The 22,070-nt window shown below is 48.9% G+C and overlaps 7 protein-coding genes across 7 annotated transcripts; 4 read left to right on the forward strand and 3 right to left on the reverse strand.

Annotated features, from left to right (window-relative positions):
* Positions 1–307: 307 nt before the first annotated feature.
* N7503_010537 (ribonuclease P Rpr2/Rpp21/SNM1 subunit) lies at positions 308–1,009 on the forward strand (the record flags this gene model as incomplete). Its single annotated transcript, XM_057070083.1, has 2 exons — positions 308–870; positions 1,003–1,009. The coding sequence occupies 2 exons, from the start codon at positions 308–310 to the stop codon at positions 1,007–1,009; spliced, it is 570 nt and encodes a 189-aa protein (XP_056916694.1).
* Positions 952–4,229, forward strand: canA (putative cullin binding protein CanA; the record flags this gene model as incomplete). The annotated part of the gene is made up of 3 exons (XM_057070084.1): positions 952–3,366; positions 3,422–3,760; positions 3,813–4,229. 3 exons carry the CDS (start codon positions 952–954, stop codon positions 4,227–4,229), a joined length of 3,171 nt encoding a protein of 1,056 aa, XP_056916695.1.
* Positions 4,230–6,371: 2,142 nt separating this feature from the next.
* On the forward strand, positions 6,372–9,043 carry N7503_010539 (uncharacterized protein; the record flags this gene model as incomplete). The annotated part of the gene is made up of 3 exons (XM_057070085.1): positions 6,372–6,682; positions 6,747–8,414; positions 8,470–9,043. 3 exons carry the CDS (start codon positions 6,372–6,374, stop codon positions 9,041–9,043), a joined length of 2,553 nt encoding a protein of 850 aa, XP_056916696.1.
* Positions 9,044–9,347: 304 nt separating this feature from the next.
* Positions 9,348–10,166, reverse strand: N7503_010540 (class I SAM-dependent methyltransferase; the record flags this gene model as incomplete). The annotated part of the gene is made up of 1 exon (XM_057070086.1): positions 9,348–10,166. The coding sequence occupies one exon, from the start codon at positions 10,164–10,166 to the stop codon at positions 9,348–9,350; it is 819 nt and encodes a 272-aa protein (XP_056916697.1).
* Positions 10,167–10,948: 782 nt separating this feature from the next.
* On the reverse strand, positions 10,949–12,438 carry N7503_010541 (NAD(P)/FAD-dependent oxidoreductase; the record flags this gene model as incomplete). Its single annotated transcript, XM_057070087.1, has 3 exons — positions 10,949–11,097; positions 11,152–12,111; positions 12,162–12,438. The coding sequence occupies 3 exons, from the start codon at positions 12,436–12,438 to the stop codon at positions 10,949–10,951; spliced, it is 1,386 nt and encodes a 461-aa protein (XP_056916698.1).
* A 429-nt stretch (positions 12,439–12,867) lies between these two features.
* On the forward strand, positions 12,868–14,573 carry N7503_010542 (allantoate permease; the record flags this gene model as incomplete). The annotated part of the gene is made up of 4 exons (XM_057070088.1): positions 12,868–13,000; positions 13,052–13,142; positions 13,193–13,416; positions 13,480–14,573. 4 exons carry the CDS (start codon positions 12,868–12,870, stop codon positions 14,571–14,573), a joined length of 1,542 nt encoding a protein of 513 aa, XP_056916699.1.
* Positions 14,574–14,857: 284 nt separating this feature from the next.
* N7503_010543 (uncharacterized protein) lies at positions 14,858–20,402 on the reverse strand (the record flags this gene model as incomplete). Its single annotated transcript, XM_057070089.1, is given in 3 exon segments — positions 14,858–16,025; positions 16,076–19,794; positions 19,806–20,402. The coding sequence occupies 3 exon segments, from the start codon at positions 20,400–20,402 to the stop codon at positions 14,858–14,860; spliced, it is 5,484 nt and encodes a 1,827-aa protein (XP_056916700.1).
* Positions 20,403–22,070: the final 1,668 nt, after the last annotated feature.

A 22,070-nucleotide genomic window follows, 5' to 3' on the forward strand; every position in this document is an offset into this window, starting at 1 on the left:
GAGCAGAGACAGGTCACAGCAGTATTGAGTTCAAGTAAAACCTGAGTGCATGATGAGAAGAGGAATTGGGGAAGACAGTATGGGAGAGGAGAAAAGAACAGGAAGAAGAAAATGGGGGGTCCTCTATAGATGGACCTGAGGGAGTTGAGAGTGAATGTACGTGAAAGCACTTGGAAGATTAGACTTAATCGGGAAAGGGACCGACACTTCTAATTCGTCGAATTTTTTTCATTCACTTCGACCTCCACCTTCAAGGGATTTTGTTTGCTTCCAATTCCAGTATCTATTCCCAGTATTTCGCTTGAACATGGCACCTGTGGAAGTTCCCCAGTTACACTTTCTAAGTGAAGCAGCCCAGTGGTTGGCCACACGTAGCCCATCCACGTCGGCGCATCTCTTAGGGGTTCATACCCGGATGCTTCATGAGGAGTTGAAACCACTCAACACCCACCAAAAAAAGCATCATTGTGCCTGTGGTAGCTTGAGACAATCCCCAAAGTCTACTAAAACCATACGAGTGCAAAAAAAGGGAAAGAAGAAAGTCAATGCTGTTGGAAGTGCGACGGTGTACAAGTGTTTGCGTTGTAGGCAACGGACAGTACTTTCACGTCAAAAGTCACTATTCAAACCTTCTAGACCTTCTGCTCGCTCTTCAGTTCCTGTCACTGCTACAGCTTCCCCAATTCCATCAACATCAACTCCAGCAGAAACTTCAGCATCCGAGTCATCAACACCGGCTGATCCACCTAAAACAGCCGAGAACGTCAACAGCAAAAAGCGAGCTAAAACTCGCAAGCAAGGGGGTCTCCAAGCGCTACTGGCCGCTAAACAAAAAAGTCAACCTTCTCTTGATCTATTCGACTTTCTACAGTGAACGGGGCTCTTGACCTCGAAGCTCGGAACGGCCCCACTTAATTCCGGGTTAGCGCGGGGTGGAAACAAGCTCCAACAATGTCGACCAAGTTCCCTTCTGTGATCGACAGATTGGCTTTTTGGCGAAAGCGTCTAAACAAGATGTCTGTGTACTCCCATGATGACGACGATCATGATCCTCAGGCCGACGAGCTCCGGGAGACCGCCCTTGTCACCCTGGAGGCTCTGATCAGCTCCTGCAACCAGCAGATGCAGCCTTACCTCATGAACACCACCCGAGCCGCCCTGCGATCCCTAAAATACGACCCCAATGTCGCCGAGATGGAAGATGACGAGGAGATGGGTGGCACACAAGATGACGGAAGTGAGGACGACGCTACCGAGGAGCCAGACCTGGATGACGACGAGTTTGGGGACTTTGAGGAGGAAGGTGGATACAGTGATGTGGATGACATGAGCTGGAAGGTCCGTCGATGCGCGGCTAAGCTTCTGTACAGCCTTATTTCGACTTTTGGTCGTAACAATGGCCTAGAGGATGCCACTCTGTACCAGCAGGTCGCGCCAGCCTTGATCACCCGTATCAGCAAAGAGCGAGAGGAGAGCGTGAAGTTGGAAGTGGTCTCCACCCTGACGGCACTGGTGCGCAAAACAAGTGAAGGTACCATAATCCTTACTTCCGGTGGCTACTTGGAAGCTGTGGGAGGATCGAAGAACTCCCGCAAGAGAAGACGCCAGGACAGTGATGCGAGCATGGTAGACTTTGAGCCTGGAGTGGGAGGCTCCTCGGCAATTGACTCTCCCGTTGTTCCTTCGTCGCCAAAATCGGGACCCCAGGCGGACCTGGCCCGTTCAGTTCCTCTCATTGTTCAAAGCCTCGTGAAGTCGTGGAAGCCAGCCTCAATGCCCTTGCGACAGGCAGCCATTGTCCTCTTGAAAAGCCTCTCCTTGGTCCGTTATGGAGGATTGGCCGATCATCTCCAGCAGATTGAGGATTTGATCGCGGATGCATTGAAGACATCATCGCTTGTAGGCAGCTCGGCTGCCCACTCAGGTGCGGCTGTCAGCGCAGGTACTCTGCAGATTGAAACCCTCGGCCTGGTCTCTGCCATTGCAGAAACCCATCTGTCAGACTCTCTTCTTCCGTTCCTCATCGCCTTAGTGCCGGGTGTTGTGGGAGCTGTCAACGAGCGTAACTACAAAGTCAGCAGTGAGGCATTGGGTGCTGTGGAACAAATTGTGAAGGCTCTGACCCCGCCCCGCGTGTCAGAAAATAGCCCGGACGTTGCCATGCAGCTGGAGAAGCTTTATGACGTTGTTCTCGCTCGGATCACCGACACCAGCGCTGATCTGGAGGTTCGCCAGCGAGCGATTCATGTATTCGGTGTCATCCTGGCACGTACATCTGGCGAGCGCGGCACCGAGTATCTTTCTACCGATCGCCGATCAAAGGGCCTTGACATCCTAGTCGACCGTGTGAAAAATGAAACGACCCGCCTGGCTGCTGTTCGTGCCATTGACGATGTGGTTGTTCTAGCCAGTTGTCAAGCCGACGTCAGCAGTGACTGGGTTAACACCGTCACCATTGAGCTGGGGTCGAATCTGCGGAAGGCAGATCGTGCATTGCGCAGCTCTTGCCTTGAAGCTCTTCGAAGCACTGCTATGAACAGCAACACTCGTTCTCATATCAGCCCCGACACAATGGCTAGCCTGGAGACGGCTTTGCTGCCGCTCTTGTCGGCACCTGACTTCCATCTTCTCACTCCTACTCTAATCATCATTGCCAAGCTGGTCCCTGGCAATTCAAAGACCCTCGTGAACGACTCTCTCATTCAGTCTATTTGCTCGATTGTCAAGCAGCCACTCGTGGGCACCGTCTTGAAGGCTCTGCTTCTTCTGGTGAAAGTCATCGGCGACGAAGGTGTCGGTGCTCAATTGATGCAGAGTTTGCTCCAGAATGTCGGCATCACTGGCGATGCGTCTGTTGTTGGAAGAGCCATCGGCACTCTACTCGTGCACGGCGGACCGAATTTAGGAGTCACAATGGATGACTTCTCTACCGAATTGAGCACTGCTACAGATGATAGCCGTAAATGTCTTGCGCTCGCCATTCTGGGCGAAATTGCCCTGCGAATGGGTGTTGAGTGTTCATTGACTCCAGATATCTTCATTGCTCACTTCGAATCTCCATCTGACCACGTTCGCTTGGCTGCTGCTACAGCCCTCGGAAACGCATCGGCCGGAAGTGTTAAGGCTTACCTGCCGATCATTCTGAATGGTCTGGTCAAAGCCAACACCCAGAGCTACCTGCTCTTACATTCCGTGCGCGAATTACTTCAGCACGCTGATGTGCGCCCTGAGCTGGCTCCGACCGCCCTCAAGCTGTGGCAGGCATTGCTACAGGTCTCCCAGGAGGAAGACAACCGTGCCGTGGGTGCAGAGTGTATTGGAAGGCTTGCTCTGATTGATCCTGTGGCCTACATTCCTCACTTCCAGGTAAGCCATGGCCTCTTCAACATGTGAATAATTGTACACTGACCAGTTTTCGCAGGAACATCTCAATAACTCTGATCCCATTGTGCGTGGGGTAGTCATTTCAGCCTTCCGTTACACCCTGGCTGATGCGAGCGATGCTTTCAATGTTGTCCTGCGACCATTGATAGTGCCTCTATTGAACAGCATGCTGGCTGATCAGGATCTCAGCAACCATCGACTGGCATTGACTACATTGAACTCTGCCATTCATAACAAGATGAACCTTCTCCTGCCACATCTGGGAGAATTGCTTCCTGCGGTTTTCGGTGACGCTCACATCAAGCCGGAGCTGATTCGTGAGGTACAAATGGGTCCTTTCAAACATAAAGTGGATGACGGACTCGACTTGCGCAAGGTTAGTATAATGCATTCTGCTTCCCGGTAGCTCAACTGACCATTTATTACAGAGTGCTTACGAAACCCTTTATGCTTCACTGGATACATCATTTGCTCGCTTCCACCTCTCCGAACTCTTTGATCGTGTTCTGGCCGGAATTGAAGATGAGCAAGACATCCGCGCTGTCAGCAATCTGATGACCTCCAAGCTCATCATCTCTGTCCCCGAGGAAACCGAGCGCCGCCTGGATGCCCTGGCCGAGCGGTACACGGCTATCTTGTCATTCAAGCCCAAGGACAACGCCGTCAAACAAGAGCTGGAGAAGGCCCAGGAGGCGTCCCTGGGTATCCTCAAGATCACCAAGGAGCTTAGTAAAGCATTTCCAGCTGCTGAAGCCTCTAATGATCTACACAAGTGGAAGGGGTACATGGAATGGGTTCGGAAAAACTTTGCTTCGCAGTTCCAGAGTCTTGAAACGGATTTGTAAACCCCATAGCCCCTTGAATATTTGTATGGCGAAGACTGCATAGCTATGAACTGAATGAATGAAAATTCTTACCATCTTATTACGATTCATATCATGTCACCGAGTTCTAATATTGGTCTTTTTATCCTGTGCTCTTGCACGAGCTCTTGGTATCGCCTCCAATCTGTCCACTTCACAGTTTATAAAAAAGGGTTCCTTCACAATAAGCTAAGAATTAGAATTATCTTTTTTAACCAACCTTTCATTTCTCCAGCTTCTCCTACAGTTCTCCGTCTATCTTTTTACAGCTCCTTCTGTACTACACTTCTCAACCACCTCTCCTGCCCACGACTCCTCCTTTCCAACCCACTTCTCATCAGGTCCCGTTCTCTGAACTCTCTTTCTCATCTTGTTTTTCTTAGTTATTCTTATCACCACCTCGCCCTCTCGAGGATTCTCATTCAGTGTTTTCAAAGCGGAGATGACTAGCTCCAAGCGGAATGCTGGCGATATTAATGAGTAGGGAAATGAATCAGCTCTTCCCCCTCCTGGGAACTCTCTGACAATGAAGGCCACTTGGCCTTTTAAATCCACTTCCCAAGCCTGGATCTGTTTAGTGTTCTGCCATTATACCGTGGACCGCTCGTCAAGGGCCAGTTTAAAATTTCCGGAAAAACAATACGAAGTCCTGAAAGGTTTGCTTTGCAAGAACTCCACATATTTTGCTGCCATGTTTGATAGTGAAATCGAAGAGGCAAATTCTAATTCAGCGATGATCCAGAAAATTAAGGGAGTCGTCTCAGAGAGAAGCCTCCGCGCCGTTCTAGAATGATTACACCTCAAAATATTTACGCCGCAAAAGCACCGTTTCTTAGCAGAGTTGGTTGGTGTCTGGCTGTGAAAAAATTACTCCAGAAGAAATTCAAGAGAAGAATCCTGATGAGCATTCTAGAATTCGTCCGATTTGCCGCCATGATCCACTTGACCGGCATTGAAATAAGATGTTTATCCCAATCAAGCGTCATCTATACGACTACGCTGATCTTGGAGAGGACTATTGCAATCTAGCTCTTCATGAAAACCTCGAATCAGCCTGCCCCTTGCCGGCACTCCACCCTGTTCGCTGCATCATGGCTCGTGGTTTGGCGCCGACGTTCCTGAAGAATTTTCCTTTCAAATACGAGAGTGTGCTCGTAAAGTACTCCCACTTTGCTTTAGATCTATTGCATGAGGTCCACTATGCTTCAGGTGCATGGAGCGCATATGCCTAAAGTGGGGCTGATTACTAGCTATCTAGCGTGTCATAAAGATTTTCAGTCCTTACCTATAAGTGTAGCCAGTCATACATGATCCATTTCGCCTCATGAAGGTCTCGGGTAAAGAAGCCTGATCCAGGCCCAGACGTATATTTTCGAGACTGCCCACGTGACATGTGGAGACCGTCGCGAAGGATTCCCCTAATGAAAGCTTGGCACTTCCCTAATTACATGCACATAGCACTAGTGACAAGAATCTTGGTTATTGAGATAAAAAACTCCGTGAAAACCCTGAGAACGGTACCAAGGTTGTCTTTTTCCCTATAGGGGTCGGCAACATGCGAAGTCCGTCTATGTGGCTCCACTGAATGTGGAGACTCCGAAGAGTAAGCCATAAGCTGAAATCTGGTTTTAGACCCTGAAGCCACCAAATTAGGGCCGGCGGCTTCGGATGGGGCGCCTGACTGCACCCAAAGGACAATAAGGGGAAGAGAAGAAGTAAACCAACTCAACACAGCCCCGGGGCTATGATGACATGGGAAAGTAAATACGACAAACAGGGCAGAGTGGCACGAGATGAGTCTGTTCCTGAGACCCTGCGACAAACCTTGGAATACGAACAAGATTTGGTGTGCTGTGATTGGCCGAGCACCCCACGCGACTCAATGCAGAATCGGGGGGTTTCAAACCGAGGCACTAGTAAAGTTTGCCAATAGTCATTCTATTTGTGATGTATTGGACCCTTTACAAAAATTACTCATTTTTGCTTGTTGCCTGGGGCCATTCTCACCATGTAAACCTGAAAACTCTCCTTTTAATCCCTCATCCCCCTCATACATGCACGGTCTTTACTTGTGAAATTGACTTCCACTGTCTACATGACTGTACTTCCCTTTACCCTGTTACAATGAAACTCCACGCCCGCCAGAGCTGCCAGAATCTGGTCCGCGTTCTTTTATCCCCCAGTCTTTGGTTTGACGTCTTCTGGCCAAAGACTCGCCAGTATTGGTTCTCGCTTTTGTTTATTGGCGTATTAAGTGCCAAAGTTCTTCACATTTACTCCCATCTCAACTCCCTTACCGTCGCTCGTTTCGTGCTCTGGGGCCCTACATTCTTTTTACAAGATATTATCTGCATCCTCATTGCATATTGGATTTGTCAGGATTTTCCTAGAAAATGGGTTCGTGGTGTGCTAGCTTTGGTGGGGATTTTACTGAGGTGCGCATAGCCGGTCTTTTCAGTCTCATCGGCTTTATCGGGCTAACAATCATCTTCACTCTAGTTTAGTGATCTCCGTACTGGCCGCTGCAAACATATCCTTCTATACTAAAACTGGCGCTGAGATTCACTGGCGACAAGCGCATTCCTTCCACCGTGATGCCGCTTCGGTCAAGACACTTTTGACTGGGCTGACGGGTATCTTCATTGGCGAGATTCTGTTCGGTTTTATTGCATGGGCATCTACTCCGTTCCTATACAACCTCACGAGCAAAGGTGTTTCGATTTTGAAAGTGGCTCTCTCTCCGCTTTTCAGATGCTGGAAACGAGATCTCCAAGACAATTACGAGCAGTTGGATGTTGAAGACTGGGAAAAGGATGAGAACAATGATCCCGAGTCACAAGCAATATTAGGGTCGCACAAGTCCAAAGGAAATATCCAAACCAAGCCATCTCTTCTGCCTCGGGTGCTTCTCGTCTCGGCTGCTGTTTATATATTTGTTCTTCGCGTCTTTCGCCCATCCGACGATGCCTATGGCTTTCTTTCACAGACAGTGATTATCACTCCATTCGAAAAGTCACCAGGTGCAGATTCGACTTCGGTGGTTATTCCAGATTTACCGGGCGACTACAGCTGGCTGTATAACCACACCGCACTGGATGAAGCTCCAAAGTTCGATTGGCTCCCCCTCGAGGAAGTAGCCGGTTTCCGAGACTGGTACAAAGGCGCCAATGGCACCCAGCGGCAACACTACGACCCGGCCCTGGACCCTTTACACATTTCCAATCTTGATCGTGACATTATAGAGTCATTGCGGGACACTCTCAGTGGTGGAAATATTAGCATCAAACATGTCCTCCTGATCAAATTGGAAAGCACCCGTGCGGACGTTTTCCCTGTGCGCAAAGAATCCTATCTCGGCGACCTGATTCGAGACGCGCATTTCGACAAAAAAATACCCGATGAGGTTGTCAAGCGATTAGCCAACCTAACGCCTAATGCAGAGAGATTCACGGGAGTTCAGTCCGGTTTCGACAATAATAACAAAGAATTTCAACCATATGGTGGTATTTTTGCGACCAATGCTTATACAGGCGATACCTTCACTCTCAAAAGCATTCTCGCTAGTGTCTGCGGTATTGCGCCCTTGGTTGTCGACTTCAATCGTGAATACCTGCACCATATCTACGAGCCTTGCATGCCACATATCTTGAATGCCCTGAACATGATGCCAAATGTCACGAAGGATGTGCAACAAGATGACTACAAGACTTGGCCCTGGCACTCGTTATTCATGCAAAGCATCACCGATAACTATGACAATCAGAACTATCTTCTTCCAGCACTGGGATTCGATGAGAAAATCACCGACGAAACAATTACCGAGGACTCGAAGAAGAAGAAGGGACCACGTCCACAAAAGTTCAATTTCTGGGGATACCCAGAACATGAACTTCGTGGTTACCTTTCGCAGGCTGTCCTGGATGCGGAAACAAAGCAAGAGCGGCTTTTCATCACTCACCTAACAGGTCAAACACACTATCCTTGGGATATGCCTGTGGGTGAAAAGTATGAGAAATTTATGCCAACCAGCATTTTCAACCACAATGACAGAATCGCCCGCTACTTAAACACCCTCGGTGTTGCAGACAGGTGGCTCGGAGAAATCCTTGAAGTTCTGGAAGAGACCGGTGTAATTGATGAGACCTTGATAGTCATGGTCGGTGACCAGTAAGTATCCCTCAAGCCAGACTTCCGATAGAGCATCTTGAACTAACTCCAGCAGTGGTCTATCAATTATTGAAGATGGTGGAGCCACACCATACGACAACCCTCATGTATCCAACTTCCATGTTCCCCTTGTCTTCTCGCACCCACAGCTACCACCAATCAACGTCAACGGCCGTGTCACATCCATGCAAATTCTCCCCACCATTCTCGATCTTCTAGTCGAATCTGGCTCTGTTGATGAAGCTGCAACACATGCCATCAAAGACCTCCTCCCTCTTTACGAAGGCCAGTCTATTATCCGAGATCTCGTTCCAGAGAAGGATGGGCGACAAGACTGGCAATTTGCCGTGATGAACACCGGCGGAACCTGGCTTGCTTTACGATCTGCATCGAAGCCATACCGTTTAGTTATTCCTTTGGTCCAGGATGTGGAGTGGAGATTCACGGACGTCGATATTGATCCGCATGAGCTCCATACTCTGCAGTCATTTTCTTTGATTCCTTTGCTGGAAGATGTCGCGAGGATTCATAGTGATGAGGCTGTGGAGTGGATCAAGGAAGCCGCACATGTCACACAGTGGTGGGTTTCTGAAAACTGGCGTCGGTATGAATACGTGCCGGAAAACTAAGATATTGAAAAAGATTCATATCTATGGCTACCATTTGATACAACATCTTGTGGAGTTTTGCATTGTTCGGAGTTAAGCACATTGGGCATTTCGTCAATGGCTAGGTACGGATGCCCAAAAGTGTACAATTGTTTTCATTCCTTATCATAGCGTCTTGCATAGGTATATAGTTACTTTCCTGTCCCTTCATCGATAAATACCGCGTAAGCTGGTACTACATCCATGGATTTTGCATGTGCAAAGTATTCAAAAGCCACTGCATTCACATTCCAAGGTTCATAAAACATATATAATGAAAATAACCCTACTGCTTGAAACAAACGACCTCCGCACTGGGAATAGAGATAAAAGCATCAACGTCCTCACCCCAAGCCTTCCAACACTTCGAAATCCTCTCCAAATCCTCAACAGTAGCTAAACCTCCCTCAAGCGCCGTAGTAGCAAAAGAAGACTTCAAAGCCCTCTCCTGCCAAGTCTCACTCCACCAAGCAACCTCACTCTTCTGTCCATAAGCCCAAGAAGAAACACTATGCTTCATCTCCACAAACCCAGCCTGTCTAGCCCAAGAATGCAAAAATCGTCCGGCATTAGGCTCACCACCATTCTTTCTCGCAACCCGATCATAAAGATTCTGCCAATCCCTCAACCCCTCAATCTCAGGGAACCACATGAAAACAGAATAATCCGCGTCTCTAGCAGCGACAATGCCACCTTTCTTTGCGACACGCTTCATCTCTTTAAGCATACCAATGGGGTCCGCAACATGCTGCAGAACCTGGTGGCAGAATACGACATCGAAGCTTTCGTCTGGGTAGGTCAGGCCGTTGCCGTCACCGACCACGAAATCAATGTTCTTTATGCCGCGTGAGTCGGCGAGGGCTTGTGTACCTGGGAGGACGTCGCCTACACGCTCGAGGCCTGTTACGTGTCCCTGCGGGACGTATTCTGCTAGGTCGACTGTGATTGTGCCAGGCCCACAGCCAATGTCGAGGATCTTCATATCTGGCTTCAAATGTGGGAGCAGGAAGCTGGCGGAATTGAGGGCTGTCCGTGTGCTGTGAGAGCGGAGGACTGAGGCGTGGTGGCCGTGCGTGTAGACGGCTGCTTCTGTTTTGGATGCCATTTTGGTTGATTCAAATGTGTGATCTTGGTAGATTGTAAAATTGTTCCCAAGTTTAAAGAGTTTTTCGCTTCTCTGTTGAATGTGTAATGATTATGGAGTGCGTATTGCTGGTTTATATGTGTTCTTCGAGCTGCTGGCGGGTTGTAGTTGATGACCGATATCGGCGGCCGATTCAGTACGTCAGATGTGTCAGCTAACTGCCATATGATTCATATTAGATAGGAGTGCTTTTATTGGCCAAGTGGACTGTGGAGAGGCTCCGAAGTTGCTTAACCATCGTTATGAATTATTCGGTATCTATATTCAATGTTTACAAAGTACGAGAGGCTGCTCGGGCTGTATGTGTGTACGCTTAAGGCGGATCAGGGCGGGGCGACTCCTATTTTCAATTAAGATATTCTGAGAATCTCAATGATGAATGCGCATTATGAAGGAAGGGTTCAAATGCAACTTGTTACAAGTTGGAATGCAAGCCAGAATATGAATGCAATACTTCGTCCGTGGGCGCGGTATACTTCAATGCCCGACATCGGGGTCCACACCTCAAGCTCCCGGTCCCACTTCTATCATTTCTCATGAGCCCCAAGAGTAGTTTCTTAACTCCGAGCCCATCAAGAGAAGCGATCTCGGGGAGCTATGATCTATTTGACTTTTCACTGATGTCCACGCTATGAAATAATGTTCACGTGTATGATATCCACCAAGGTAGATCACTATATCATGGGGTTATTTGCTGTGTACCATGCCAGAATTACTGAAACCCTTGGGAAACAACTATCATTCTACCAGATTGAGGGTAATCCACCCTCTGCAAGGCGAGATAACCTTTCCCGACTAAATTGGAAACATTCTGGCAGCCCAGTTCGGCTCCAATCATGTCCTAAAACAAGTTTCGCAATACCAGGAGCGCTGGTGAATATGCGTGCCATTCCTAAGAAATACTTGCATTAGCCTTAGCATCACGCAGTGAATAGTATGCCCTTACCATGGCCATTAAACCCAGCACAGATATACTGTCCAGGAAGTGATTCAATAGCACCAACAAATGGAACAGAATCGGGCGTCATGGCAATAATCCCAGTCCACGAATGATCAAGCCCTTCACCATGCGCAGTATGCTGCGATGCATAATCAGGGAATATCTTCTTGAAGCTATTCAGCGCGTCTTCGGCAATCTCTTGATTGTAATGTCTATCATCAGTGCTGAAGCGACTAGCCAATGTTTCAGGGCTCAAAGTAGGATTCGATCTTGAGACGCCTAGAATGAGCGTGCCATCTCCTTTGCGTTGAATCAAAGAATAAAAATGGTAGAGACTATAACGGAGTGAAAATGTCTTCTGGAGAACGTTCTCAGCTCCAAATGCCGAGTTTGGAATCAGAGAATGTGCTTGAGCACGGTTCGGTTGCACATATGCTTCTAATTGAGGGATCAGAAGGGCTGCATGGGCATTAGTGCAGTGGATGATCTTTTCAGTAATGATAGTGCCGCGAGGAGTATGCACATCCCATAGCTTCGGCTCGGATTCGTTTTGCTTTATCGCGGTGCCGGGACAAAATGTGAATAGCTGTACGCCCCTTTCGATCGCTGATTGCAAAAGGAATTGCACCAGTTTAGCTGGGTGACTAGATCCTGCAGGCCACTCATAAGCCGCAATTGCTCCGTGAACCCTGGTCTTTTCTCTGGCTTCCTCGCCTTCGTAGTACTTGATATGGGACGTCTCGCCACCAGCCTGCTTATAAGCCTCGAGACTTTCGGCCTCATATTTGGCAAATTCAGGAGTCATGCAGACATCAAAGGTAGACGTCAAGTTGAAATCACATTGCACATTGTGTTTTCTCACGAACTCGTCCACTTTTTCTAAGACAAGTCGCTCATTGGCGATAATTTTCAATGCCTGTTCCGGTCCATGAACCTTTGAGTAGGCATTGAATCCACGAAACGCATCTACCAGTGCATTAGTTCTCGTCCTTTCTACTTTTTGTTGGAGAATATACCTGGGCGGACATGGCCGGCATTCCTAGAGGTTGCGCCGCTGGCAGCTTCTCGCGCTTCCAAGATGATTACATCTTCGCCCTTGACACCTGCTTCTAGCAGCTCAAAGGTTGTGAGAGCGCCAGAAAGACCCGACCCGATAACCACGTATTTCACTCGTGGAGGGACTTGGCTGTTTTGATTCGCGAACAAATGCGGGAAGGCCCGAGTTGTCCGTTGCCAATAACTCAAGCAAGGGGTCTGCTGGGGCAGACTATTGCTAGAGCTTTCGTCTTCCATTGCTGCAAAAACGATGATCAATGAGCGGGATATTATAAATTTGCTATGGAAAAGAAAGTATTGGTGACTCAGTGAGGGTACAAGATAGCCGTGCGGGGAAGACCTCTCTTATCGCCGACCCCAAAACGTATCAGTACTAAGTGATCAACACTTGGCATATGGTACCGTGCCATATCGACTGCACTTAGTCTGATGTGAGCTTTGATATCTTGGACCGGTATCGCTCCCGATATCCGAAGATACGCCGCGGAATGCGACTGCACGAGCTCTTATCACACGCACCGCTTCCCCTCAGATCGGCAGGGATCATGTCCGTTGTGGCGCTTGAGAAACTCTCTTATCTTGACTCCTCTCTGCAGTACTTAACAACACACATCAGGCTGTGCGGAGGAGCTTGAAGTTTGTATTCATCCTCTCCTTAAAATAAACATGGGAAACTGGAGGATCTTTCGTCACGTCCCGTCAGAAAACCCGGAAGGGAGTAATGAGCGCTCTCCTAGTGAGAAGGCCCTCGTGAGACGCCTTGATACTTTTCTGTTGACGTTTGGGTGTCTATCTCAAGGTACAGAAAATATTGTTTACGAAACGTCAACAAAGAGCTGATAGTATCCAGTTATTAAATATCTCGACCAGCAAAACATTAACAATGCCTATGTATCGGGTATGATGGAAGATCTGCATCTCTATGGTGACGAGCTAAATTTGTGAGATACATTCAGTTCCACTTCATGACTTCGAAACTGATTATTGTTAGATTCACGACATATTTCAATGCGGCGTATTGCGTTATGCTCATCCCATCTCAGATTATATTGACCTACGTCCGACCAAGCTTCTGGCTACCTGGGCTAGAAATATTATGGGGTTTGTTCACCGGTCTTATCGCCATGGCCACTAGCGCCAAGCAGGTATATGTACTTCGAGTTTTCCTCGGTCTTTGCGAGAGCAGTGCCTGGCCTGGCATGATGACCTTACTCAGTACGTCACTATTCACTTTCATTCTACTTCACATATTACGATAAGAAGCTAACAAAACCATAGTGTATTGGTACACGCCAACAGAACTAGCTAAGCGCATGGGCTTCTACCACTCCTGCCAAGCAGTCGGACAAATGATGTCAGGCGCATTGCAAGCCGCAATTTCAGACACACTAGACGGCCACGGTGGGCTGGCTGGCTGGCGCTGGCTATTTGTAATAAATTCAATCATAACAGTCATATGGGGCTTCGCCGGGTTCTTTATGATCCCAGACCTTCCCAACAAGCCAAACCCCCGAGCGTTCTGGTTCAAAAAGGTCCACGCCGAGCTATCAATGGAGCGATTAGCTCGACACGGCCGTGCTGAACCCAAGAAAATGAGCTGGGCGGGTGCCAAGCGTGCCTTCTCGGGATGGGTCATTTACTTCATTGCCGTTCTCTACATCGCGACAGTCCTGGGAACATATGGATATGTGTATTTCTCACTCTTCCTGAAATCGCTCAAGAACCCTGATGGCAGTGCAAGGTGGACTGTCACTGAAGTGAATGCCATCCCGATTGGCGGATCGGCTATCAATGTGGTTTTTGTATGGATCTGGGCTCTGCTGTCAGATTTACTGCGAACGCGTTGGATTTTGATTGTTGTGCAAGGTGTCATTGGAATCATTCCGTGCATTATCATGAGTATTTGGACTTCACATCCTGATGCTGTTCCTCTTTCTGGTGCTTATGCATCCTATTTCATTTCCTACATTTGTCTCGGGACGGCACCGCTCATCTTTGCCTGGCTTTCGGATCTTATTCCGCAGGACCCTGAGGCCCGTACATTGATCGTCGGAGTCTCCGTTGCAGGATATTATGCCATATCGGCCTGGTCTCAGGTATTGGTTTGGCCTGCCTCTCAAGCACCATATTACAAGTATGGGTGGCAGTCAGCTCTCGCACTGCTGGTCCTTGTGATTGTGATGACATGTGTACTCCGCGTCATTGATGTTAGATACCTTTTACCAAAGCGCGCGGCCTTCTTCGATACTCTGGAGGGTCACGTGGTTGTTCAAGATAGCGTTCCAGGACCGTCCACTGGTGATCGTGAACAAGGGCAATCGTCAGATGCCGATCGAAAGACAGCAAAGGCCACAGCTTTGGCTGAATCTTAGTTCAAATACTCCTATATTATAATAAGAAAGCATTAAGATACTTCGTGATGATATATAACCTTAGTAGAAGTAAAATATCTTCCATTCAAATGAGAAAGCGCTATCGCAATAACCCCAAAGCTTCTAACTCCAGAAATGCGAACATGCAAATGCTGGACACCCAATACCATGACCGGATCCAACTCAGGTGAGTCCAATATGCAAACAAAACTCCATGCACGCTATTCGACAAATAATCAAACAAAACTCACACCTTTACACAAACAATATGCATCACAATAATTTCACGCCTTGTCAGTAATCGCCTTTCTTCGAAGAACGCCTAGTTCCTCGAGCCTATTCCACGCTTGACCCATATCCGATGAGTCGTCACCAAGTACTGGACGGAGGTCCAGCCCGTCCAATGTTTGAAGGGAGCCGCTGGTCCCGGCATAAAGTAGAAGTTCCAGAACGCGCCGGCGCAATCGAGTTGCACGGTCTAGATGATGGAGGTATTTTTCATCTGCTTGGGGATCCGCCGGGGGAAGGGTCAGAGGATCGTTGATCTCGCTCTCGCGATCAGACTTGGCGCTGTCGTCCCAGGTGACAGGCTGGGTGACTTGGTCGTTGGGATCAACATCAGCCAAAGCATCAGCAAGATCTTGTCGGTTTTCTTGCAGAGGCGCGACTGCCTTTTCTTGATCCTTCACTTTCTTGCGCTCGGAATTGGTTCCATTGCCAGTCACAGCTGGAGGGTAAAATCCGACTGTCAGAGGATTGCCACGAATATCAAGCTTTCGAAGGGAGCAGAGATTGCCCCGTCCTGTTCTTCCCAGCCGGCTGAGAATCTGACAGATGCGCCGCATTCTCGAAAGGCGGTTCCCAACCATGGTCAACCTCGCAAGGCAGTGCATACCCACCAAGGGCTCCACTTCGGTCAATGAGTTGAAGTTCATATTCAGTACTTTGAGGTTCGGGAAGCTGGAAGCAAATGCGCTGGGGAGAGCAGGCAAGGTGCACGCAGCGATGTCGAGTAGTTGCAGTCGAAGTAGAGGAGATGAAGGGGAGAGGCATCGAGAGGCAAGCTTATTTGATGACAAAAACACTTTACGGATGTCCTTTGCGGATCCCAGGTCGAGGTCCAAAGTAATACGACTCCCACCATCTCCCATTTGGGTCTGTTCACGGATAGAGAGAACTTCCAGGTTATGGCAGTGGTCCAGCCCAGTAACGGTCGACAAGCCATTATGATCAGCATACAAGAGGCTCAAAGAAGAGAAGTTCTTCAGATCCAAGGCACTCAGACGATTGCCTGACAGTTTCAGCGCTCGCAGGCTGATCAAAGATGTTGACGCTTCAAACTGGGTAATTTGATTGGTGCTAAGATCAAGGGTGGCCAGTGATGGGAGCCACTCGGTGTTGCGGACAGACGTCAAGCAATTATGACTCAAATCAAGATCGCGAAGTCGAGTCCTGCTAGTGTTAGTAACCACCTTTAGAGAATGCAGTGGGGGAAAACTCACAGTTCTGTGCCTTCGAAGTCCACGGTCGTCAACGAATTATTGCTCAGTTTCAGGCTTAGCAGGCCATTCAAGTCAAGAATGCCGTCAATGTTCCGAATCTGGTTGTCGTTCGCTTTCAATTCTCGAAGGTGTATCAGACCGGAGAAACCAGCCAGGGTCTCAATGTCGTTTCCAGAAATGTCCAGGTATTGCAGATTAGTCAGATGGCCCCATGGTGTGAGATCAGAGAGCGAGTTTCGGGGAATTTTGAGAGTTCGCAGGCTTGTTGGAACACCACTCAACTGCCCAATATCGTTGTCGGAGACATCGAGGTCCTCAAGGCGAGGGCAGAAATCGCTCAGCTTGTGCAAGGTAATCAGCCCCTTTTGACGCAGTACCAAACGACGTACATCTTCCCAGTATGGCTCATATGGCTCAACATCGGTGATATGTTTAATCAACTGCTCTGTGGCAAGGGCAAATGTGCCATGGACTTGTCTCAGCGATGTCGGGTGAGTACGGTTTGCCACGTAACTCATTTCCAGGTTCATGGGGTGATCCGGTTGATTGACAGAGAATTCAGCCAGCGGACTCATGTGGAAGCTGTAACTTGTCTCATGGTCACCTGAGTGAATTGGAACCAGGGAGTTTCCAATAGCATCACCACCCGGTGTCTGTTGAACATCCAGTGTATTATTCCTATGAACAAGGCTGAGATCTTCCGCTCCTTCTTCATTTCGTTCCTCAATCCTCGAGACAGGACGCCGAATGAAAGGCTGGCCTGCCAAAGAAGTTTCGCGACGTGGAGGCGGAAGAGCAGAGCGCTGGTTCTCATTCTGTTCCCCTTCGTCAACGTATGCCGACTGTCGTGATGCAGCATCCAGATTGGAAGCCTCATCATTGTCCGTGTATGCGACATGAGAAACGACAGGCGATGAAAAAGAAATTGTTGGCACCCGAGTCTGCTTATTTGGCGCCTGGGGATTCATGTCGTCAGGCTTATGGAGATTGTTGTCACCAGAGCCATGTCTCGCCTCGATTTCATCTGTACCCCATGACGTGGCTCGCGTCCCAGAATTTGGGACACTTGATGTAAAGCGGGTAACTCTAGATTGATCAGAGCTTGCGTTCACTGACGGGTCACCGTCTCTTGTGTGTGGTCTAATATCGCCCTTCTTTGGTGAGGCACCTCCAGCACGAGAACGGGAGTCCTGATCAGTTTGGTTCGCTGATAAACGCTTGGACGGAGAATCAAGGCCATGAATTCGCATCATTTCTTGCAATTCATCCACGCTCAAGTCAGGAATATCCTGGAAAGGATCGTTATTCTCGTTATCATCATCGTGAGACACTTGGCGAGCTGGCTTTTCTGCAGCATTCTTGATCCATAGATTTTTGGACTTGTCGTAGGTAAAACCGTTGACTTGTTCTGGGATGAGATGGGCGACCAAGTCGGATGATAACACGCCTTTGGCTTGGGAATTTTGTGAGGAGCCTGTGTGTACAGAACGGACACTGAAGCCAGACATCTGTGTGTTGATTGTCATCAGGTCTTGGGCGATGGTGTCCGCTACATCATCATAATTGCTGCTTGTTTTGCGTTTCCTTGCACCGGAAACCACTCTTCGTGAGCCATCGGGCCTGAGCTCTCCGTTGAATGACATGACTGATCCAGTGGTCCCGAAATCACCATCATCTTTTTCTTGATATTGTTTCAGGTAGTTGAGGACTTGAGCATTCAACTCCTTTGGCTCTCGGATTTTGCGGAAATCCGTGTTCGTACCATCACGGCTTGGGGGACGAGAAAATGCTTCTCGGGTAGACTCATCATCGTAGCTGGCATCCTCGTCTTCACTATCCCCATCGGATTCCTGGACACTCGTCAATCCCGGTACTGGGCGACCCTTAGCTCGGATCAGATCCATGATCTTCGTCGCCTCGTTCAAGTAGTCCTGGGTCGTGATAGACCCCTTGCGCGATGTATCACTTGCCCCGGTAATCTTGACTAGCGGGATGTCACCTTCGATGGAGAAGGAATCTGAGTAATCAAGATTATCAAAAGATTCTGAGTATTCCCTGCTCGGTAACACCTTCGATTCATGCATAGACCGAATCTGACTAGGAGTCGGTGTCCTGGGCCGTTGCATGGACTGGGAGAGGCCAGGGGGCGCCAGGTAATCCCCATTTTCGAGCTGCACGCCATGTTGCATCAAGCTCCTTTGCAGCAAGGACATGCTCTCGCCAAATTTTGCTGGGTCACCATTGGAATGGACACGGTCCGGTTCGGCGCTGTCATCGCGTAAAATGGTTCGTCGGCGCTTTGGAATTGGATCCATGGCCGCTGCTTTGGGAACCCTCTTGGTTTCAGATGGTGCAACATTTTCCTTATTAGCACGTGAAGAAGTTGCATCACGTAAATGGTCAAAGTAGCTTTGGCGAGTCCAGGCGGATGGTTTCCGCGTAAAGCTGGAGCTTGCCGATCTGGCATATTGCAAAGAACCGATTTGCGAGCCTCGTTGAAGGTATGGCTGACGATTTGACGATATCCTCCGGGAAGAAGGGCGTGAGGAGGGGCGGGAATCAAACCCTGGTACATCACCATAAGTGAAATTTGGCTCGTACGGGCTAGTGTCTGAGAAATCAAATTTATCTAGTTCGCCGTCCCCGAATCGAGACAGACGAGGGTTGATAATGTTTCTAGATGAACCTCGCTCATTCCGTCGTGGAGAGATCTCACTCAATGGCTCATGTCGAACATTGAGTAAGCTTCGGTTTTCTCCCTTTCTTCGTGCCTCTTCTGATGGTGATGGCGGCTCGTCTCCCTCGGACCCCGAACCATCCCCGAACGTTTCCTCGAATTGACTCATCCGCCGAAGAAGTCTGTTATTTGTGAAAGTATCATGCTCGCCAAACAGCTTCAGCGGGCTTCCTGACGAAGGCATTGTTTCTTGTTTTGAAGTGTTATCATCCGATGTTGACGGTCGGACATGAGAGGAGGAGGGGCGAGGTAATGTAGGTGAACCGTTTGAAGAGCGATTGAAGAGGGGAGAACTGCGAGTTTTGGCATTGGCGAGAGTCGCGGGAGACAAGTGATGGGAGGGAAAGGGCGAGGGAGAGATTTGGTGGAAAGGACGGTGAACTTTGCGGCGACTGAAGTCCAAGGTTCCCATTGACAAGTCCTGAGGCAAGGAGTGACTGGTTACATCCAATAAACTGTCCTCGTTCGGCGAACCCTCCGGTCGTGGTTCACTATGGTTATAAAATAGGAAACTGTCACTAGCTGGTGAATCCGGGCGACTATTGTCAATAGACAAGCTCTCAAGCTTGCTAGTGACTTGTTTCAGTGCCGATTTAATCACCTCTGTTGTGGCAGCGCCTTCTAGTGTATTGTTTCGCGTGAATGTGATCGGAGTGATACCCTCATTACGAAGGTCCTCTAGTCCACTAGCAGTCCGAGTTTCAGTGTATCCATGTGACAGGCCTGACTGATCTGCATAATTGCTCCCTGGTCGCTCGTCGGCCCAATGTGCCCGATGGTTCACCGTCCCAAATGGTGATTCTATGCCAGTACCCGAGTAGTCATCTTCACCGACGCGTTCTGTATAATCCACCTCCCCCTGTGCCTGTCTCGAAGAGCTTTCTCGGTGGGACGTATTGTCGGTGAAGTCCCACAGCTGGTCGTCCTGTCGGGTAAACGGGATGGGATCTGGATGACCAGCTCCAGATCCTGGCGTCGGGGGCTTGAATACACTCTCGAGGCCAATCGGCGCAAACAGGTCGCGTTGATCTCCCACCGGGATCTCCCCACGTACCAGTCGTTTTCGCCATTCGGGTGTAGCTCCCCCTCCTCGCCCTTCTTGGGTTTGATCTGGACCGTGTCGGCAGCCTCGTAGTCGGACTGTTTGGAGACGTTGGATACCGACCGTAGCGGGGAGCGCGTATCCATGGTTGGCGCTTGCTTGCCAGCCGCACCCGGGGTTGGCTTCGCGCGGGCCTTGGACGTAGACTTTGGAGTGACTTTGGGGCTCCTGGGCGTCCTTGTTCTAGTCTTGGGGGGAATGGGCGATCGCAATTTTGTAGGTGTTTTGGGTGTTCGCGGGGTCTTCGGTGTGGGAGGTTCTTTCCTATGGAAATGACATGGTCGGGTAACCTTTTTCTTGTCGTCGGCAGGGGATTGTTCCACAGATCGGCGGGCAGGTACCGGAATGCGACTTGGGGAATTCTGCACACTATTGCGCTGCGAGGATAATAGGTTCTGTGATGGTTTCGATGGAGCGGGAGTGGTAGGAGTGGCAGGCACCGATGGCCAGTCGTCTGACAGGCTGTCTAGCCATGGTTGGTTGCTCATTGTTATGATTTGACGCAGGGCGCGTTCCGGCGGTTCGCGCTCCGATATAGACAGGAAAAGAACCAGGAATCATTTCCCCTCAGACATTGAACGCAAATCAACAACAAAAACAACTTTCAGCTCCGAGACGAACGGTTTGGGGTTTGCGGGTTGTTGGTCCAAGCAGTCAGCTCCACTCAAGCTCCTTGTTTATTTAGCGACACATGATACGCGCCACCCATTTATGTTTGTGATCCTTGTCTTCGAGTACACCCCCTTATTGATATCTAAACAAAACATTACTCTAAATTCAACCAGTCCCCCCACTACTAGCCAATGGTCCGATCGAGGATCCAAGCAGAAGTGGTCTGATTGGCCCAAGTCTTGTTGCAGCCCAATGTGTTGTTTTGGTCCCACTTGGAGCCCCAATTTCCTTGACCGATATTTCCATTGAGATCTCTGGATCTATATAAAAGGGTCCATTAGGTATAGTTCCAAGGTTACCTAGGGCTACGGCTGTAAAAAAAAAATCAAGATCGCATTGTGCATGCTCAGGTGATTGGGCTTCAGGACTGGGAGAATATATTTTAGAACAACAAACACGTAAAAGTCCCCGAGGTTGACAGCAATTGAACCTTGTGCTTAACTAGCTTGGAAGGTACGAGTCTCCTCTCAGCATCCTTTGCTTGCTGACTTCAAGGTCCAATAGTACAGTATACCCTTAAGCTGCCAGTTGAATCTTCTGTCAACAAACACAGCTCGCTTCCCAATGCGCTGGACAAGCGGCCGGAGTGGAGCTGAGGCGATCTGCGCTAACCACATTTCTGTTTCAGAATTTTCAACGTCATAGGTTTAGCTGTGAAATCTATAGTGAGTAGGAATTATAGGCCTCCAAGTTGGTATAAGTTTACGCTTAAGTTGAGGGAATCGAGGCTCTTCTGACAGATCAAATCACGCAATTCGACAGTTACGCCCAGTATGCTGTACCCTAACACAGCCTCGATTGTATCGCCATGCTCGACTACAGAGGTAAATGTTCGATACTAAATGAGTATTATAGAGATTTATATCATGCGTAGGCTCGCACAGCTGCCCAGGTGCCGGGGCATCATGGCCAGAATGTGAATGCTTGCCGTCGTGATACATGAGCAGCCAGACTACTCTCTCACTACTTCTGCCAAGACAAATCATCATCTGGAAAAGGCCAACGGCCACGCTCGCCTTACTTATAAAGAGTGTCGAGCTCAAGAAGAACATTGTAAACAGATGCCAATTCTGCTGGCAATGGCCTCTGGAAGGTATCGAAAGCGTCGTGGCATGCAGATAAACAGCAGAGCGATAACGCGAAACAAAATTCGTGCATATGATCCCGCTTTCCACCCAAGCGATCCTCAATATCCATTGCAGGGATGATACAAATTCAATCGATCCTTGTTCAACATACGCCGAAGAGGAGAATAGAAATGAAAACCACGAAGAATGTCCTCACATGCAATTTCAGCCACCGTGTCTATCTATCAATTCTAGCATGACTTCATCCTCGTATAGGTCGACCCAGCGTGGGTTCACATTGGTTTCATTGATTCGAGCAATACTTGAAAGGTGTCCTTAAGTACGTTCGCTTTTCAAATTGATGCTTCTGAAATTCCACCATTGGTCGCTCGACCCCAAAGTCCCGAGGGCATAGAA

The sequence above is a fragment of the Penicillium pulvis genome (assembly GCF_028828015.1).
Source record: "Penicillium pulvis strain IBT 33274 chromosome Unknown scaffold_8_segment0_segment0, whole genome shotgun sequence".
NCBI lineage: Eukaryota > Fungi > Ascomycota > Eurotiomycetes > Eurotiales > Aspergillaceae > Penicillium > Penicillium pulvis.